The sequence below is a fragment of the Zalophus californianus genome, chromosome 9 (genome assembly GCF_009762305.2).
Source record: "Zalophus californianus isolate mZalCal1 chromosome 9, mZalCal1.pri.v2, whole genome shotgun sequence".
NCBI classification, from domain to species: domain Eukaryota; kingdom Metazoa; phylum Chordata; class Mammalia; order Carnivora; family Otariidae; genus Zalophus; species Zalophus californianus.
The window spans coordinates 98,831,426-98,852,074 of record NC_045603.1 but is presented as its reverse complement, the minus strand read 5'-3'; the positions used below and the strand labels follow the sequence as shown (position 1 = coordinate 98,852,074).

The 20,649-nt window shown below is 49.2% G+C and overlaps 1 protein-coding gene across 2 annotated transcripts in view; it reads right to left on the bottom strand.

Moving 5' to 3' along the window:
• VWF (von Willebrand factor) overlaps positions 1-20,649 on the bottom strand; it is a 145,158-nt gene that overhangs the window by 38,878 nt on the left and 85,631 nt on the right. For both annotated transcript variants that reach the window (XM_027595203.2, XM_027595204.2), the window contains 13 exons: positions 19,262-19,418; positions 18,304-18,462; positions 17,484-17,619; positions 14,049-15,427; positions 11,561-11,677; positions 11,324-11,464; positions 10,916-11,059; positions 8,184-8,348; positions 7,215-7,258; positions 6,716-6,893; positions 2,590-2,810; positions 2,060-2,252; positions 1,550-1,891 (listed from right to left, as the gene is read on the bottom strand). In XM_027595203.2, coding sequence (XP_027451004.2) covers positions 1,550-1,891; positions 2,060-2,252; positions 2,590-2,810; positions 6,716-6,893; positions 7,215-7,258; positions 8,184-8,348; positions 10,916-11,059; positions 11,324-11,464; positions 11,561-11,677; positions 14,049-15,427; positions 17,484-17,619; positions 18,304-18,462; positions 19,262-19,418 — 3,376 coding nt within the window. The remainder of the gene's footprint in view (positions 1-1,549; positions 1,892-2,059; positions 2,253-2,589; positions 2,811-6,715; positions 6,894-7,214; positions 7,259-8,183; positions 8,349-10,915; positions 11,060-11,323; positions 11,465-11,560; positions 11,678-14,048; positions 15,428-17,483; positions 17,620-18,303; positions 18,463-19,261; positions 19,419-20,649) is intronic.

Sequence of the window (20,649 nt, the reverse complement as noted above, 5' to 3'; positions counted from 1 at the left end):
TCACGTGACTACAGTTCTGCCCAGTGAACTGTAAGTGCAAATGTAGACTCCAATAGCGGTTTCCAGGAATCTTGTTTTTTGGTTTTTGGTTTTTTTCCACCATTTTGACCCAGGAATCTTTTTTAAAGGACAGCTGTGTGTGTCCTTTGTGCCTTTTCCCTTCACTCCCACTGCCATCTGGAACCCGGATGTGACAGCTAGAGGTCCATCTTAAGCCATGAGAAAAAAGCACACCCAAGTGAGGGCAGAGCAAAAAACTAGAATCCAGTCTGAAACCCAGAAACAGCTGGAGCTACCTCCCTCTGATCAACTGTGTGAGAGAGAATTTTACTTCTCTGTTACTTGAGCAAAATTTAATCCTAATGGATGATGTGAGCCTGTGTACCCTTAGGAAGTTTTATGGGCGTTTCTTTTGAATACAGGTATATTGAATCCTTTAAAAAATCCTCTTAAATTAAATAAGGAATCCACAGCTATGAAGAGTTGCTTGGAGAAAAGGTACATGATTCACTTGTCCCACTCTGGCCCTGCTCAACCCCTTCTCACGATGCCAAGGCAGGTGGCAGGAGTGTCTAAGGATATAGAGCACCAAGCATTTTCCCGTAAGTACAGAGTGAATAGCCGGGGGTAGACAAGGAAACTAGTAAGTAGAGAAGGGCTATGGCTAACTCAGGAACTATCATTTGCCCCTTGAACTGCAGGCAGGTTGAAACGAGGCACTACCATCTAATGGACTCAGAACAACAGAGCTGGATGGAATCTAAGGGTTGCTTGTCCAACCATCTCATTCCGAGATGCAGAAAGCAAGGTCCAGATAGAGAACAGCTGATCACCTCCTGAGCTGGGATTAGGGTGCCCAAGTCCTCCAGCCACAGGCTAGAGCTGCAACAGTTCTATGATAATAAACTCTGAGACTCCAAGATGCTTGCATATATTGATTTCCCTCCAGAGAAAGTCAGGGATTATATTCAGTAATTGGAGGGTAGGGGGCTGAAGTTCAGTGTTCTTTTCATTCCAGTGCCCCCTGAGGCAGGAATCACATCTGATTCATTATGGTATGCCCTGCATGCTAAATGATGAATAAATGCCAAGTCCAAGTAGGAGAGCTGACCCTGGGGAGGCACCTCCACTAGCAATCCATGGTCTTTCTAATTAAGATGCTTCTTGGTATTTCAGTGGCAAAATTCCACTCACACTTCAACATCCTGCTCAGGCATGGCTTACTCTGTGAGCCTCTGCTAAACTTGGGGTAATTTCAAATCAGAAATGTGACTGGTCATTCTGTACTTTGCTGATGCCTATATGTGTCCAAAACATTAAAGTCACATTTGTCTGAACTATAGAAACGCTTCCATTTACACAGCATTCTACACCCAAATTACTGAAACATCTATCATCTTATTTGATCCTAAATAAGATCCTAGGTAATGGGAAAAGCAGGGATTTTGATCTTTATCACCCAGAAAAAGAATATGAGGCCCAGAGAAGGTTGAGCAAGACCACAACTAGTTGGTCTTCACAACTTTACAGGATGCCTTTGGAGACTCACCACAGAAACTGGTCCTCCTCCAGTCAACACAGACCCCCTTGGTCCGACAGAGGTGGGCATACAAGGCAATCACCTCACACACCTGCTCCTGGTGGCAACTGTCTTGCTGGCACATGGCATAAAAAGTGGTTGGAGTGAGGACCTTGTGGCACTCAGCAAACAATTCTGAGAGGAGGACCTGGCAGTGGGAGTTGCTGGAGATGGGACACTGCTCCCAGGAGAGCGGTTGGCACGTCTTCCCGGGCTGCTGCACGGTCCATTCCTGGACGAGCGCTCTCCAGTCTGTGGTGACCGTGCCATCCCTCAGCACAAAGTCATTGGCTCCGTTCTCGTCACAGATCCCTAGACAGATGGGGAAAGGCAAGATTGGTAGCCCCGGGTGCCGACATACTGATGTTGGAGACCTGGCCATTCTCCATGCCCACCAGCATCTGAACCTTACAATCACCTGGACCCAGAAATACAAGCAGCCAAGAATCCTGAGACCAGAGCAAAGGAGAAAGTTCTCACCACAGAGACCATATGTCTTTGAAGCAAAGGTCTTGGGGCTGAGCTGCAGCTGGAATTCATTGTTTCGTGGAGTGAACGTGAAGATGTGGCCAAGATGGTTGAGTCTGATCTCATACATGATGGTGCCATAGACATTGACTTCCATGTCCCCACCCATGTATGGGACAGGGACCAGTCTCCCATTCACTGTCAGCTGTCCAAAGAAGATAGTGATTCATCAGTAGTCACACAATAAGGAATCCTAGAATTTCACTCTTAACTTCTTCCCGAAGTTACCGACAGTCTCAACTCCAGTGTCATCCACAAACTCTGGTATTTGGCAGTAGCTCTTCTAAGGTAAAGGAGCTTTGCAGAGCTTGACAGAACAGATTATTAGAATCCTTTACACCCCTCCTAAAAAGGTGGTGCTCTGCTGGTGAGGCAGAAGGCGGAGTCCCTAACAGACACACCAGCTAAAACCAACCAGCAGCGGAGGCGTCTTCGAGGTTCTGTTGCTGCCTTGCACGGGACCCAGAGAAAACACCCCTCACCTGCATATCACTGTGGAGCTCAACTGAGAGGCCGTCATGCTTCACCTCGATGGATTTCATGCAGGCCTGCCTCACCCCAGGGCTGCAGGCACCATTATGGAGAATCACCTCCAGGTCCTGCTCCTTGTTTTGAAATAGGACATACGAACAGCTGCCAGTCAGGTTGAAATTCTGCCCATCAAAAGTCACGATGTGCCGGGTAGAGCTGCCCATGCACACACCTGGACGGGGAGAGCAAAGGACGGATGTGACATTCTCCAAACTCCCATAAGTGCAAAGAGGCAGGTGTTACCAAGCTGCACACAGTTAATAGAACTGAGAGCTGAATGGGCCCTTTGAGGTCATGCAGTCTAACTTCCTGCTTTTTACGGATTAGGGAACAAGTTCTGAGGGATAGAGTAGCTTAGGTAAGTAACACTTGGCCAGTAAATATTTTTCTAGAGAAGGGTTAGAAGGACAAGTATCACATAAAAAAAAACATGGAAAATTATAGAGCTATATTTCCAAAAAACTTTAGCGTGCGAAGTGAATGATCTCCTCTACAGGGATGCCTTGGCCCAGGAAACAAAGTTAAGTCTCAGGGTTGTTAGGACTTGTTGAAATCATGAGGAGCTAAGCGTATCATGAGCTTATGAGCTCATTGTAAAGAAAGTTCACCTAAAGACACATGTGTCTTCTCAGCTGCCAAGTTTCTAATGGTACAAGAGGCCATGTTGACTTGATCCTTTAAGAGATCACACAAGAGGAATATTTCTGGAGCCAAAACAAATGATTGGGTCTTAGCACTCCCTCCCTCATTTGCCACTCATTCATTCACATGATCAGCAAATTCTCAAGGTTCCTATTAAAACACCACTTGGGAATACTAGTCATCTTGCATCTGCATAAGATGATTCTGTAAAAATCCCCCCATGGAAGGCACCACCACCATGCATGAATTGAAAGTTATTCTTGGACCAAAATGAAGCTGGAGATGAGCTTTCCGGAGCAACCATGACCATAGCTATGGTGGTGGGTAAATAAAAGCCCAAGAACTGAGAGGCAGACTCGGTGGGTCAATGAAAATGCACTCATGTACCTCACTCACACCAGGTCTAGGCAACCTTCATCTGCACGAGGGGCCTGTAGATCAAGCAGCATGGCCACTAACAAAGGAGGGGGCTGGATGCACCAGCTGTCAGAGCTGAGCAGCCTGCTAGGAGCTCTTCCACTCAAAATCTCCTGAGTCCTGGAGTAGATGGTCCCTTCCAAGGGGCAGTACTGAACGCCTTTGGCCTGCCGACACCCATGCTGCAAGTGGCCCAGCTGTGGAGCGTGTCAAGCCTTAAGGAGATCAGCCCCAACTGCTATGAGGATGTAGCAAGTCACAGGCAAAGAAATGGTGTTAGCTCACCTGCGGCCAGGTAGCAGAAGTGGCTCTGCCCACGAGGGCATTAAACTGTTACAGTGAAGTGGGTACTTCAGAGCCAGAGAAACTCAAGATTGAATTTGGCTCCCACCCCTTGCTTGTGCTGTGATCTGGGATAAATTAGTTCACTTCTGTGATCCTCTTGTGTCCCTGCTGCTGTCTTTGAACTGATAGAGAGGATTTCTGGGCTATGTTTTTAAGCAAAAAAGGCAAAGCTCATTTGTGAAGAAGGATAAACCTGGAATGAATGAGGTCGGTTGCCTGCATGAACGTAGGTGGAAATGAGCAGAAAGGACAGAGGAAAGGGGACAGTGGAGTGACATCCGAGTGAACCTTTCTGTACATTCTCACATTTGGAGCCAGATTAGTAATTCACATACCGAAAACAAACAAATGAATAAAATCAGCAAGGATGGGGATGAGGGAAACCCAAAACGGAATACAAACAGAAACAAATTAAACTCATGGTAATGAATAACATAATTACACGTTCGGAGGGGATAACTTTGGGGGAATGTACTATGTACTCAAAGACAAAAGATACAAAGAATTGTATACAAATATCGTACTCTAGTTAGTAGATTGGCTTTCCATCCAGGCATTGGTTAGCAAATTCTGAAAATACTTTATGTGTATTCTGGGATTAAGCCAACATAGGAACATATTGTGGATAATGGGAGCCAGGCTCCTCACTGTGTGAGAGAGTGAGCTGGGGATGTCAAAAGTACGCGAGTCAAATTGAAAGGACTCCCAGCAGCCAAATCCAGGACCAGCTGACCAAGAAAATAAATAATGCTAGTAATTGATTCTACCCCCTAGAATAAAATGAGAACTGATGAGTCCATATTGATACAAATAATTAATTGAATTAATAAATGACAGAGAAGGAAAAGTTCTTCCTTTCAGTAGAATTCCAACTAGTAAATGTGGAGGGAATGATGGAAATCAAAAATCACTGTTTGGCAAACACTACGATAAAAATTGTGTCAGGTAAGGATCACCCATGCATGGTAAACTCAGTGGGTAAAAGTATATTTCCATAGTTCCAGAATATTTCTGTACACGATCATTATTAACTGCAAGGAAGAAAACAGTAACTTTACAGTGGAAAAATCCTGGTAAATACCACCTAAACCAAGTGATCAAACTTACCATCACCTGTAATGAGGCAAATTGATAACATGTGCCTCCTCTTGAAAAACCCAAAAAGACACAGTATGTCTTCTGGGTTATTCTTGACAACATGTATAATCTGACTCTAACTCAAATTGAGGGACATTCTACAAAATTACTAGCCAGAACTTTTCAAAAAAAGGTCAAGGTCATAAATATCAATAAATACTAAGGATCTGTTGCAGATTTAAGGAGACTACAGAGACATGATAACTTAATGCCGTGTGTGATTCTGGGTTGAATCCTGCATCTGAACAAAGGACATTAGTGGGACAACTGACAAAAACTAAGATTTTTATGGATGTATTTTACGGATGTTAATTCCTGATTGTGATCATTACACTGTGATTATGTAAGATCTGGGTAAAGATATACAATCTGGGTAAAGATATACAGGAATTCTTTGTACCATTTGTGCAACTTTTTTTGAAAATCTGAAATTATTCAAAATAAGAAGTTTTAAATGGTTTTAATTTAAATTTTTTTAATCCTTAACAAAAAGAGCCTAAATCAAGTTTTACCACTTCTGATAAAAGAGAATATAAAGAGGGGCGCCTGGGTGGCTCAGTCGTTAAGCATCTGCCTTTGGCTCAGGTCATGATCCCAGGGTCCTGGGATCAAGCTCTGCATCAGGCTCCCTCAGCCAGAAGCCTGCTTCTCCCTCTCCCACTCCCCCTGCTTGTGTTCCCTCTCTTGCTGTGTCTCTCTCTATCAAATAAATAAAATATTTTTTAAAAAAAGAGAGAATATAAAGGGTAAAAAAAATCAAGGGTATAAAAGGAGTCCAGAGGAGTATTGAGGGACTGAATTTAAGAAGAAATTTGTTTGCACAAAACTCCTATTGTGTTGTGAGTCTCACACCCCCAGGTGCCCCACTAAGGACAAATGGGACACCTGAGCCTTATGAACAGAACTTTCAAGAGGCCCCTTCCAGAGAGGGGTCTGTGTCCCACAAGCGGGACACACCCCTGTCCGGGGGGCAGGCAGCCCAAATTGGGATTAAGGAGCTGTTTTAACTCTAACTCAAGTTTAAGGTTTTGATCCTTACACAGGGATGTGCACCGAATTACCAAGTTGAGAGTTTGTTTTTTAAGGTAAAGGAACCATAGAACTCTTTATGAATAAACAGAAATGATGAGGTCTGGTAGCTGGACTGGTTATCCAGTCCAGGGAGATCATTTATCCCACTAAATAAATTGTCAAGGTAGGGTGGGGGCATCACTCTCACTGCTACACTTCTCCAGCATAGACTCCTAAAGGCTGACTTGCCAACAGCCAAGCTGAGCTCTGACCTCAGAAAATCAATTCTTCCTTCTTGTTATGCCTTATCTGGGGAAGTGCTTTCCAAAGACACAGGAGGAGAACAGTGATCCCTGGGACTGAATGAAAACACGTCTAAAGGACACAAAGGGGAGGAAACATGGGTGAGGGAGCACTCTGCGTATAGTGAGGAGGGAAAGGGCCTTCTGGTCTACCTCTCTGCACAGTCATGCTAAAAGTACTGCCCCTATAACACTGTCCAGGCTGGTAAACCAATGGACTCACAGGGGCAGGTCCAGCGGCAGCCACAGGTCTCCTCCACCCTGAGAGGGGGCTGGCCATTGGGGCAGGAGGGCCTCGGCCCTCGGTCACAGTTGACCCGATGACTCTTCAGCAAGGTCTGGCCATCTGGCAGGCAAGTCACTGTGTGGCACTGGTCTGGCAAGGTCCAGACATCCCCAGGCTGCATAAGAAAAAAGCAGATTCAGGCAGGCATAGGTTGAGTCAGTCCTGCCCTAAGCCCATCAACTGGGCAACTGACCCCCTCTAAGGATACACACAGACTAGGACTTGCACATGGGCCCAAGCAGCAAGAAGGCAGAACACAAGATTTATAGGTAAAAACCTACACACACACACACACACACACACACACACACACACACAAGCAGGATATAATGGTAAGAGCGAGAACCAGACCAAGACAGAAAGAGGAACAAGGGGGGAAAAGCACCCCAAATACTCATGCTGATCTTTTTTTCAAAGTCAGCTGAAAGGAACTCACCCTCTTCTCGTTCCCATCCTCATCCACACAAACTCTCACGAACCCTGAAACAGACACAAATAAGGTCTGAGGTCCCACCCATTATGCAGAAGTTCCAAGCCATTCAAGATGTCTGCTTGGACACCCAGGCTTGTCTGTGAAGTGGACTTCACTCTGCAAAGGATCTGAGAGGGTTCAACCATGAGGATGCAGGTCCACCGAGCTAAGAGGTGGCCATCCTGTGGTTTTTTTCCGGCATGCTTTGCGGTTCTTAGTAATTGTGGCGACAACAACAGTCAGAGCACAGAAATCCCTATAGTGCATGGTCAGTATCTCCTTTTCCCATTTCACAGGTAGACCAGTGCCTAGTGAGGGGAAGGGGGAGGAAATGAGGCAAGATCCCCAAAATGTGAAAGAGATCTTTAAGAGTCCTGCCAGGAGAGCTATCTTCCAGCAGGAAAGGGCAATAACTCTGTAGTAGGTATTGACTCATAGCTAGTTCCTTAAGGAATATAAATAAAAACAAGTAAAAAAAATCATATATAGTAAAAAAAAATTCTAAGTCCATTTAAACTATGATACTTTGGTATTAGATTCTATGTTGCTGTTTTTCTAAGGCCCTGTATACTCATGCTGAGAGTAAATATAGGGCGTGGGGAAGAAGACCATGGTCTGCGGGACGCTGGGGTTCCCTGCTTCTGTCTTCCACTTCTTTGTCCAAGATCACTCTGCACAAGTAAGCACGGGCTGTCTCTGCTAAAGTCTTGATGGGCAGTTAGGATGGAAGGAGGGCTATACACAGAGAACTTTCTGGTAGCCCTTTGGGTGTTTTAGTATGAACTTCCCATGAGCAGAAACTTAAAGGTCCCGGTCTATGTAACTGTCTTCATCAAGGCCTGGCCAACCTCAGGCCAACCTCAGGTGTCTAGAATGAGTTTTGTTTTTGTGTTTTGTATTTTGAAGGAGTAAAAAAAACATGAGGAGACTCACCAGAGCACAGCTTGTGGAAGAAGGAATTTCCTAGGGTGGCCATGGTGGAGAGATCTTCGATTCGCTGGAGCCTCAGCACGTTGGAGCCGGCATTTGGGCCTGCCAACCTCCTCAGCTGGGCCTCATCATACCGATCCCCAATTCCAATGGGGAACACTGTCACTCCTGGGGTTAGCAGAGGAACAAGAAAGGGTCTGTGTCAACCTGCTTTGGTAAGCTGGGCCCCAAATGGACAGAGCTGCAGCTGTACCCAGCATCTGTACAGAGCCTCGTATTTTCCAGACGGGTCACATAAACCGATCCTGGGAGCGAGACATTCAGTCAGTCAACCAACGTTAATGACACCACTCTGTGCCGGGTACGATTCTAAGCAATGGGGACACAGTGAGCCAAGCAGATGAAGTCCCTGTCTTTCTGGACCTCGCCCTGGGAAGAGACAGACACCGGACACAAAAATAAGTAAATATCCAGTATTTCAGATGTGTATGAGTGCTTAGGAAAAAAACAAAATGTGATATGAGGATGGGAGTGCCCAGAGGTAGGAGCGGGGGTTGCTGTTTCACGCAAGGTGGCTGGAAAAGCATTTGGTGAAGAGATGACATCCGAGCAGAGACCTGAAGTAAGGATTGAAGGAACCATGAGGATATCCCAAGCAGAGAGAAGAGCGAGCACAAGGGCTCGAGCAGAAGTATGAGTGCGTGCTCCAGGGCGGTGGGAAGAGAGCAGATAAGAGGGGGTGGAGCACAGACCATGCAAAGCTTCATAGGCCATGTAAGGACATAACATGTTCTCTGAATGAAACGAGAAGCCAGCCAAGACTATGGAGCTAAGGAGTGACGTGGGCTAACCAATTTTTTTTAAAGATTCGTTTATTTTAGAGGGGGGAGGGGCAGAAGGAGAGGGAGAGAGAGAATCCTCAAGCAGACTCTGCACTGAGCATGGAGCCCAACATGGGGCTCAATCCCAAGACTCTGAGATCATGACCTGAGCCAAAATCAAAAGTTGGGCCCTTAACGGACTAAGCCACCCAAGTGCCCCTGGGCTGACCAATTTTTAAAGGGTCGCTACAGCTGTCATGTTTATTATGAACTACAGGGGACAAGGGTTGTGGCTGAGGTTCCATCAGAAAGCTCTTACAATAGTCCAGGTGGGAGACAAGGGTGACAGTGGTGGGTGCGGTATGGTGTGGTGTGGTGGGCTACTCAATATCTTCTGAAGGCAGAGCTGTAGTTTGTGGATGGACTGGACAGGGTCTGAGAGAGAAAGAGGAATCACGGATGCTGAAGTCCTGGGCCTGAGCAGCGGGAAGGATGGAATGCCACTGTCTAAGATGGGAAAGACTGTGGAAGGAGATTCAGATGTGAATTTGGTTTATGTTGAGTTTCTCTTTAGAACATCGAGGTGGAGTCAAGGTGAGAGATCCAGGCAAGAGACGGGAATATTGAGGTCAGCAGTGTATGAATGGATTTAAACCCATGACACTAAATGAGACCACCCAGGGGGTGAGTGTAAGAAGAGAAGAGAAAATGTCACAGGCCTGAGCCCAGAGTATATATGTGCCCATTAACAGATGAGAAACTGAAGCTTTGAACAGTTCAATGACTTGCCCTAGAGCACGTCTGTTTCCCCCAGACTGCAACTGCTTTCCTTCCAGATGAAACTCTTTCTTGGGATTCATGAGAGAAGAAGTGTCTCCACCCTGAAATTCCCCAGTTCAGTTCTCTGGAAAGTTCTAGGTATTTGCAGTTTGTTTAAGGTTAGAGCTGATTTTCTACCAGCAACTTTTCTGTTCTTGTTAACTCATTGTATCATCCAAATGTATATCCTTTCCCTTTTAGGGTCCTTTTCCCTAAAATAATCAATTTTATAAACATGTCCCCTTCATTCATTCAACAAACATTAGATGGCCCCCTATTTTGTGCATCATGCACAGATGACAGGAAAATAAGCAAGCTGTTGCCCTTGCCCTCAAAGACCCCCAAGTTCTGCAAGAAGCAGGTATGTAACAAACAAATACAATGTCACTTGCACATGTTGAGTTGTTCAGATGTGGTACAGAAAAGGGAGTGGATAGCTGTCTTAGGAAGACATCAGAGCAAAGATAACTCCAGAGCAGGGTTTTGAAGGATGAACAAGTCTCCAGGTGGCCACTTGAGGATTTAACATCGTTCCACTCACCCAGCGCTCCCTGGGCACCATGCCACCTGCCCTGGCTCACATTCCATCGCTATTCACAGCACAAGTTCACATGGGGCACCAAAGCTGGGTCATGCCCACACCTGTCCCTTTCCTAAAGCGGCACCCTTTCTCTTGTCCAACCAGCACCCCACCCACACCTGTTAGGCTGGTACTGGAAGAGGTCTGATGGTTCCCACGGCCCCATGAGTCACTCTGGCCTCAGACATGGTGAGAGTAGGGACAGAGCAAGGACACCACCTCAAAAAGGAAAGGTGTGAAGGTCTGACCCAGCCCTGGACACAAAGGAAAAATCTGGAGAAATTACAGGTGACAGCCAGAAGCATGCAGACCAATGAAGGACAAACACATATTTATTACTGTTTGGTTTCTAAGTAACATGGGGATTGGTTGACTTCCTGCTGTTTGAAACCAGGCCACAGGTAGCTCTGCAGCACTCACAACCATCCAGGCCACCCGAAAGTATCCCCCCGCCCCAGCCCACGTTCAGTGCTCTAGTGGTTTAGGAGAGTCTCGGGATCATACTGGACACTTACGGTTGGATGTGGCAGCATCGGCTGCAGCATCCACTGAATCTGCAGAGACATCCGTGACGAGGATGACCACCGCCTTCGAGGCTCCAGGTCTGGCACCATGCACTTCGGAGGTGACATATCGCACAGCATAGTCCAAAGCATCCCCTGAGAATGGAAAATAGCCCACACCGAGTCAGTCCTGACAGCAGGAATGCCGGGCATCCTGTCTCATGGCAGATCCTTAGGTGGTCAAAACGGAACGATTCAGAGACAGAGAAACACACACTGAGATCCAGAAGGGCAGCTAGGCTCGCACACTTTCCCAGAAAGGAAACTAGCCCAATGAGCCAAGGGACCGGCCAAGGTCACTCAGTCCCGGAAGCCAAGAATTAAGACCAGACGAAGCTCCCAGCCACAGCAGTAGGTTACCAATGTGGCTGAGGCCTCCCTCCCGCTGCATGAGGTCCACGTGGCTCAGGAGGTGGGCTTTTTCGTAGGCCACGTTCCACGGCACGGCGGTGATGGTGGAGCTCCCGTACTGCAGCACCGACACCTGCGTGAGCCGGGGCCCTGCCAGGAAAGACGACATGGGAATCACAGCCTGGATCAGGCGGAGCCCCCCAGAAAGCTCTCCTTCCCCACCGGCTCTTCCAGGGCACCACTCACCTAGATTAGCTCTTGAAATGAAAGCCTTGGCGAAACTCTTCATCTCCTCAAAGTAAGAATTGGGAAAGCTGGAGGAGCCGTCCAGAAGGAGGGCCACGTCCAGGGGCTGGCTGCAGTCTGCGAAGAGAGCAGAGGTGAGCACACAGGGTCTGGCCGCCAGGCCCCCTGCAACACACAGCACGTCCAAGGGCGAGCAGGATGCTGCTGGCTGCGCTGCACCACAAAGGGGAGGGTGTCTCTACTGGTCCTGCGTGGTGGGAACACAGGCCAGGGAGGAGCGAGAGGGGCCCATGAGCGCCCCAGGTCTGGACGTGTTGGAAAGACTCGAGTCTACCCAAGGCAGTTTATATGCCTACAGATGAAAGCGAGAGGCATTGGCTCCCTCAGTAACTGGAGGCTGCAACTCTTCTAGAATTGAACAAAATACCAGAACGGCACAACAGGGAGATGGATGGCTAAAGGAGATGGAGAGGCAGCCAAGGGCTGGGGGCCGAGCTTGTGTGCCGTCAGGTGTTAGGGCCGGTGAAGGTGCTGTAAGGTGGTCCAGCTCTATGCGACTGGCGCTCGTGGTAATGTTTGGGCAGAGTCATGATCACAGTGCAGAAACAACCTCTGGCCAAAAAGCCATTCTGAGATTTGATAAGAAGATGTTACTACTGTCCTCCTCAGCAGAAATATCACAAGAATGTCAATAAATCTGTGGCTCTGGTTAAAACCAAAACCAAGACACAAAACTTACAACAAGTGTGAGGATCAGGAGACGTTTAAAGAAAGTTATTCTGGTGTTAGTCCTTCATTCCTTGGGTAAATACCCAATAGTGGAATTACTGGATCATATGGTAATTCTATTTTTAACTTTTTGAGTAACCTCCATACTCTTTTCCACCAATTTGCATTCCTGCCAGCAGTGCACAAGTGTTCCTTTTTTTCCACACCCTCGAAAAGATATAGGCATCCCTCTGTTTACAGCAGCATTATTTACAGTAGCCAAGACATGGAAGCAGCCCAAGTGTCCATCCATAGAGAGTGGATAAGAAGATGTGGTGTAAGGGCGCCTGGGTGGCTCAGTTGGTTAAGCGACTGCCTTCGGCTCAGGTCTGATCCTGGAGTCCCGGGATCGAGTCCTGCATCGGGCTCCCTGCTCAGCGGGGAGTCTGCTTCTCCCTCTGACCCTCTTCCCTCTCATGCTCTCTATCTCTCATTCTCTCTCTCAAATAAATAAATAAAATCTTAAAAAAAAAAAAAAAAAAGAAGATGTGGTGTAAACACACACACACACACACACACACACTGTACTATTTTTCAGCCATGAAGAAGAATGAAGTATTGCCATTTGCAACAGCGTGGATAGAACTAGAGGGCTGACCTAAAGCTAAGTGAAATAAGTCAGAGAAATACAAATACCATATGATTTTACTCATATGTGGAATTCAAGAAACAAAACAAACAAACAAAGAAAAAAGAGACAAACGAAAAAAAAAAAACTCTTAACGACAGAGAACTAACTAGTGGTTGTCAGAGGGGAGGTAGGGTGGAGGGGTGAAATACGTAAGGGGAATTAAGAGCGCACTTATCGTGATGAGCACTGAGAAATGTGTAGAATTATTGAATCACTATGGTGTACACCTGAAACTAATATGACACTGTGTGTAAATTATACTTCAATTAAAAAAAACAATAAAGCTCTTAGGGAAAAAAAAGAAGTTAGTTATTCTGGGATGGTCCCGAATACTCCAAGGAATGTCTTGAACACTCCTCTGCTCAAGAACTAGGACCTGATTAGACATTAGCATCAGTTAAGAAGGCAGTCACCTAGCTCTGGTGGCAACCAGTTTTTGAGCACTTGGCTATGTGCTGAGTACTGTTCTAAGTAAGCATTTTACAAGCACTATTGTTATCCCCAATCTACAGATGGGCAGACATATACACAGAGGTACTCGCTCAAAATTACCCCCAAATTATTACCAAAAATAAATTGCCCCAAATCACCCAGCTGGTAAGGGGCAAGAGTTGAATTTCAAACTAAGGTGGTCCGGCTCCAGAATCTGAGGGTTAAACCTGTCACCTAACTTCCTGGCCTTGCCCCAGAGATCACCAGCTACTTAGAGTGATTGTAACCATCCAGCGTGGTCAAAGCTGAGAGCCACTACATTTAACAGGTTGCCTCCAAGCAAGGCATGGGATCGGGTGGTGATGAGGTTGTGTGATAAAGCAAGACTTGTATTTTTCACTCTATATCCTTGACATTGTTTACATCTTAACAATAGCCTCGGGTAACCTTTCAACTTACAAGCACACTCAATAAGAAAAGATCCTCCCTCTGCCAAAAGATCACAGATGCAACTCCCTGGCTGGGAGGTGAGGAAACAGGGCCCTCTAAAGGCCAGGGTTTGACTGAAGGCACAGAGCAGGGAAGCAAGATTGAACCCAAGAACTGCACCTCCACCAGCCCTCAGCAGCCCTCACATCGGGCAAGGTGCCCCCCTACCTGGGGTGGGGGCGAGGGTGGGAGACTGCGGCCCCTCTCCAGAGCAGCACCTCTGCAGCACCAGATCAGGTGCCTCTCGGGGGAGCGTCTCAAAGTCCTGAATAAGGATGGGGGCATTGGGCCAGCTAATACTCTGCAGCTCCTGCACATCGGCGTGAGGGCCCACTCCAATGGGCACCACCTGGATGTCTCCAGGCATCCGCTTGATCTCATCAGAGGCGGGGTTTCCTGTGACCATGTAGACCAGGTTAGGGACCTGCTCCCGATCCCCCTGGCTGACAGAGAAGCTGTGTTCAGACAGGTACTGCAGGGCCAGCCCGGTGTTGGTCCTGTTGCCGCCCCGGTATCGGATCTCCCGCACGTGCTGCAGGACCTCCCCCTTGGACTGGGCCTCGCTGAAGGTGTACTCCACAGCCACCGTGTAGGAGTACTGCAGCACCGTGACGTGGATGCTGTCCTGGCCCACGTCCATCCGCTGAATCACCTCCTCCATGAACTCCCTGCTCTTGTTAAAGTTGGCCTCACCAATTTTGTCTGACCCTTCCAGGACAAACACCACATCCAGAACCATGGAGTTCCTTTTGGGTCCCGATGATGGAACCCCCAAGAGCTCTGGACCCACAGTGACCGGAACCATAGGGGGGTGCTGAGTAGGGGCAGGTGCTTCCGGGGCAAGGTCACAGAGGTAGCTGATAATCTCATCTCTTCGCTGCTCCAGCTCGTCCACACCACTGAGCACAAAGGCCTTGTTCTCAGGGGCCTGCTTCTCGATGTTTCGGATCTGCTTGAGGTTGGCGTGGGGCCCGATGCCCACGGGGATCACAATGACTTTCTTCTTCTTCAGGCCCTGCACATAGCGGATCAAATTCCGGGCCAGCCTCGGGGGCTCCTGGCTGGCCATGAGGATCAGGGCGATGCGGGACGCTTCGGGGCGGTCGATCTTGCCAAAGATCTGGAACAGTGTGTACTTCAAGACCTCGCTGGTGGAGGCCACCTCGCTGCCCACGTACTTCACCTGGCTGGCGATGCGCCGCAGCTCAGAGGGTCGCTTCCGGTCCTTGAGCTCGATGTAGGCATGGGAGCCATCGTGGTACTCCACCATGGCCACGCGGATCCGCTTCTGGGAGATGTGCAGACGCTCCATCATGCCCACCACAAAGACTTTCAGCACTTCAAACTCGCCCTCAGACAGCTTGGAGGAGCCATCTAGCAGGAAAACCAGGTCCAGAAGCTTGCTGCAGTAGAAGTCATGGAGAGGTGGCTCCGGGGTGTCCTCCACATACGGGGTGGTGGAGGCAACGGGGCCTTCCGTGGGGGGTACCACGAGGCCTCCAGGTTCCCTGCAGGCCTCACAGGTGAGGTTGACGCCCTCACAATGACTGCAGTAGGGAGAGAAAACCAGAAATGGTTCAGGAAGGACCTCTGGGCACTTCTTAGCCTTATCTAGAACCATTCCAGCCTTCCCATAGAACGACCTGCCGGGCCTACCTGAGCTGAGCTCCCAGGGACCACTCCTCTACCCAAGTGACACATCATTTTTTAACATAGGTCCCCAAATAGCACCCCTACACATGCAGCAAAGGCCTCCCTTTATTCTAGAAGCCAAAGCTCCGACCCCTCGTAGCACCTGAGGAAGATTCTTTCTTGCTTCTAGGCTGTCCACACAGCCCTTCAAAGTCAATGTCTTTTCAACCTACACCTCTAGCAGCATAAATATTTAATTCTAACCCAAACTCTCTCCCAAGTGTCTCCAAAAACAAGTATCGCTCTAAAATGTTGATGCTGGCCAAGGCATGTGAATGTCCTATTGAAGATAAATGCTTTACCTCATTTATTGTACCAAAATTTAAACTGAATAAATTTTGTACCATGTTTAATACACTGGGCCTTAAGAAAAACAGAAAAAAGTGGAATGGAAACATTTTGGAAAGATGAACAAAGATTCAAAATCCCAACTTTATCCCAGAACAAAGTTGGAAATAGTATTCAGGAAGGTCCAAGATGTTAGGGGAAAAGACAGTGGCTCGATCATCCCTCCAACAACCGGGTGGTGAGCACCTGTCATGTGCCAGGGAGAGGCTAGGCCCTGCACCAAGCCCCAAGCACATACCCCAAGTCTGTAGCAGAGCCTTTGCCCTCACATAAATTCCGGCACTACCAGGCCAAGTTTCCAGTCCCTTCTGGTCACTCCTCACCAGTGTCCTAGAAATGGCAAGGTACTCCAGACCACAGGTGAAATCAAGTTGCCCTATGGGAGAGACCCATAGAGGCCAGGACTTTCTCCTATTCTGACACTCTGCCTTCGAAGCAACTTGCCTTCAGCACCTCCAGTAAAGCCAAGAGGCAGCAGTGCCCTGAGCCCTGAGAAGCGTCCCCTGTGGCTTGCCTCCCAGGTGATGTCCCCAGCCTGCTTTGGAATTACCGTCCACAGCTGTCTGAAGCCAAGGTATGCACCCTGGTAGCTGCCCCTCCCCACGGACCAGCAGGGGGAGGTTGGGAGAGGGCCCTAAGCTCTCATGCCTGTGTGGCTCAGAACCCCAAGCCCGTGTTGGATTCATCCCTGTCTTTATTCCTTACAGCCTCTGTTTCAACATGGGGAAGGAAGGCAGGCAGGATCTTACTGGGAAGTTAATTCCTACTTCCCCGTGGCCCACACGATTTATTGCTTCAATCCTTGGTTAACAATGCGTGAGTGACATACTTTCTAGTTTCCTGTGTCTGCTAGAAAATTTACCCTAGGCAGTGTTCCCCCTTGTTTGTACAGATGGCGGCGGTAGGATCTGATTCTGGCAGCTGTGGCCACAGCCCTTCCCCAGAAAATTTAAGTTCTCAAGTTCAAGTTCCCATAAGGCTCTATCAGTGTCAGGATGTGGTGTTAAACACATCAGCGTCTGAATACATGTTCCCTACTTGGGAGCAGAGCTTCAGAAAGCTCAGAGTCCACCCTGAGGACTCCTTCTCACCTCCACAAAGGCCAGTTCCCAGAGGCAATCTGAGTGAGAGCCCAGGGTGCAGTGATGAGTGTCTTCCCTCCCAAATACGAAAGTCCCCGTCCGGGGACCTCGGCTGTGGCCCCAAGGTATCTATGTCACACTGAGGGGTTAGGGCTCTGAGTAAAAAAGAAATTTGACTTCCAAAGGCACCTGTCCTTGGACTAGATGCGACCTCCAGAGGCAGTAAGAGACTACCTCCTTCCTTAAGTGAGAAGAGGCTAAAAACCCCAGCCTCTTAAGAGGTGTTTTCTGGGGAAGCAATGTGGTCTGTCCTTAAAGAAAGAGAGGCAAATTCTAGAAATAAAACAAACCCAACACTCAACTTCTCAGTTCACACAGCAGAGTTCCTCCCCACACCTCCCACCCCCCCCGCCCCGCCCCAAGCAGGACCCTGAGAAGAGAGTGAGACCCTTCACTTCAAACACCAGGGGGTCTGTTTTACCAAATCTGGCAGTGCTCGGGGTCATCGGGGTTCAAGGTGATCTTCTTTCCTGGGGCCAAGCGACGACCAGCCACCTCACACACAGGACAATCTTCAGGGTTGATGCAGGTCTGCAAAAGCTCGTCCAGGATTTTCCCTGCATGACACATCCCTCGTTAGCAGGCAAAACTCTCACCTTTCCCACAAGGAAGACTCCGTTTTAACTTATGGGGCACATCGCAGAAGCTGGTTCTGTCTGCCTCCCCCAGGGGGCACCTCAGCACTTAGGGAGCAACTTTTCCTCTTTGGGCCTTGATTTATCCCCCTGCCAGACCGGGCAGGGGTCTTCTTTCACCCTCCCTCACCGCACACAAGCCTCAGGACAAATGAAATCTTCTCTCCAAGGGTCATTTCACGCCAGCGACGAAGATAGCTGATGACTCCACGTCTGCGCTACCCCCTAGAGGAGCCAGTAGCCACAGGCGACTAGTTAAATGTAAATGTGAATTGACACTAAACAAAACTGAAAATTGAATTCCTCAGACACAGGAGGAACTTTTCCACTTCAGCAGAATTTTCCCATCCTGGCAGAACCTTCTATCAGAAAGTGCTCTCGGTGATAAGCCCATGAATAGGGGTGCCCGAGCACTGTACCGGAGCTCAAACTGACAAAGGCCTGGCTGGCCTGGCTTGGATGGAAGGCCACCTCGAAGCAGAGCCAAAGGGGTAGGGACGGGGACAGGGCAGCGCTAGGCAAGGCCGAGGAGGAGCACGATGGGGAAGCGCCCTTCCTGAGAGCCCAGCCCACCGGCCCGTCCAGCCCCTGGGGCAGGCGCCTTACCTGGAGGGCAGTGTGCATGGCAGCCTTCGACACACTGCACGGGGCACGCCAGCGGCTCAGGGTGCTGGCACGTGGTGGGACAGGCAGGGGCACAGCTGTTATAGCGCCACTCACACTCATACCCATTCTCGTGGAGATTCCTCTCCTCGCAGTTCTGGGCTGTGTAGACAGAACACGATTGGTCTGTGCAACCCGAGAAGCCAGGACTGCACCCAAGTCCCCCAGAGAGATGGTGGTGAGACCCACGGGGGTGACGGCCCTGGGGGAGGCGACGGTGATGGGAGGAAACTAAGCAGCATGGCAGTCGCCAGTATTCGAGGCCGCCGGGGTTTCAAAGCACCTAACCGGGGTGGGGGGGGCGCGCCTGGGTGGCTCATTCAGTCAGGCGTCTGCCTTCAGGTCAGATCATGATCTCAGAGTCCTGGGACTGAGTCCCGGGTCGGGCTCCCTGTTCAGCAGGGAGTCGCTTCTCTCTCTCCCTCTGCCCCTTCCCCTGTTTGCACTCTCTCTCTCTCCAATAAATAAAATCTTTAAAAAAATAAATAAATAAGGCACCTAATCAGGAACCAAATAGTTCTGAATCAGTTTTCCATATAAAAACAATCAGCTGCTCACACCCGAGGAAGAAAGACTCTATAGAAAAGTATGCGTTGCTCATTCACACTGGCAAATATAATAGCCAGTGTGAATTTAATCACTCTATCGACTTCCCTCTTCTCTTCATCGCTGCTCCACCTTCCCCCTCTTCTGGAAGTTTTCTACATAGTGACGTCTTCACTCGCCGTCCCCCGTCCCTCCTCACTCACATCAACATCCTGACTCCCTTCAGGCCTCGGCCATCTGTCCCCAGACGGGCGCTCTGTCTTCTCTCCCACAAAGGAGTCCTCCTGCACCCCCACTTCGAGGTTTTAAAGTCTGAGGGAGGCTATGTGTGACCACAAGGGACGTGAGGACTCACGACACAGAGTGGCTGTCCTCCAGGCCAGCGCCTTGCCGTGCCGGGCGCACACATGGGCGTAGGCAGCAATGGTGTCACAGAAGCAGGTGCAGTCCCCGGGAGACTCACAGGAGCAGGAATCATAGATGCAAATGTCCAGGTAGGGCTCGGGGTCCACCTGCAAGGGAGCCTCGTGGTGACCAAGCCTGGGCACTTAGCAACTCTGGCTCTCGATGGGCGAGAACATTCTGGGGGTCAGAGTAGGGCAATGGGGGCCCGGGGGGAAGGAGACATGCTGGTCAGTGACCCAAACAGGGAGTGGGTACAGAGGCATAATTCCCAGCTTCTCATCTGGACTCCAATAAGAAAAGTTGAACGCCGGAGTGCTGCTGGCCTTCCACAGAATGTACTATGCCTTGGAATTTTCCAGAACATTCACTTCTATCCATCTTCCCACATACCTGCTCAGCTAGCCAGCCATCCCCATAACCCACTCCCAGCCTCACGGGTGTTTGGGTGTTTCGACATAAAACAAACAGACGTACAAGCTGGTCACCTTCCTCCCTCGCCTCATCCAGCAAAGCGAAGGAGGAAACACATTAGGACCGCTTACATTGCCTCGCTGAGGCGCTGTGGCGCTGTTCCGCTGGACAGCCGGGCTGGCCTGGGGCCCCCTGGACTCTGCCCCCCAAGCCCCACCCACCCCCACCCACACTCAACCACAGTAACCACTTCCCACCTCCCCCGCCCCCACACACACAGCTGCCACACTGGCCTTCTCCAAGGCAGTGGTGATAGGAATGAATCCAGACACTAAGTGGGTCATCGTCTCCAAGACATTCCAACAATCCTGATTTCCCCGGCCGCCTGGCTCTCGGCATTCCTCCAACTCAGATGCCCAGGGTTTCCACCTAGCTGGGCACTCTGTGTACTCTCTGGAGCATCCTCAGGGACTACAGATCAGAGGATGGGTAGAGAAGGAGCGCTGAGGTGCAGGAACTCAGCCAGTCGCTCCCACATGTGGTGCCACAGGGCAACATGTGTGTGCACATGGCTGTGTCCATGTATATATGTAACTATATACATGAACCCACACATACAGCCACATACATCTGCACATACAGAGAGAACACGAGTTCAACTCTGGGGAACTGCTTGTCGCCCTTTGAGATAAAGACCCCAAAAGAGGTCATAAAATGAGGCCTCAAAATCCCTAGAGTCTAGGCCAGAGAACAGTTTCTGTCAGACAAGAAGCCGGAGCTCAAGGGTTTTGTGAGGGCAGAGAGTGCTCAGGCCAGGCACGCAGCAGGAACAGGAAGATGAAATCCTGGCTTTCGTGTGGGAGACAAGATCATTTGTTGGGGGGCAAGCCCTAAGATTGAGGCCAAAAGAGAGGCGCTGGCAGGTGC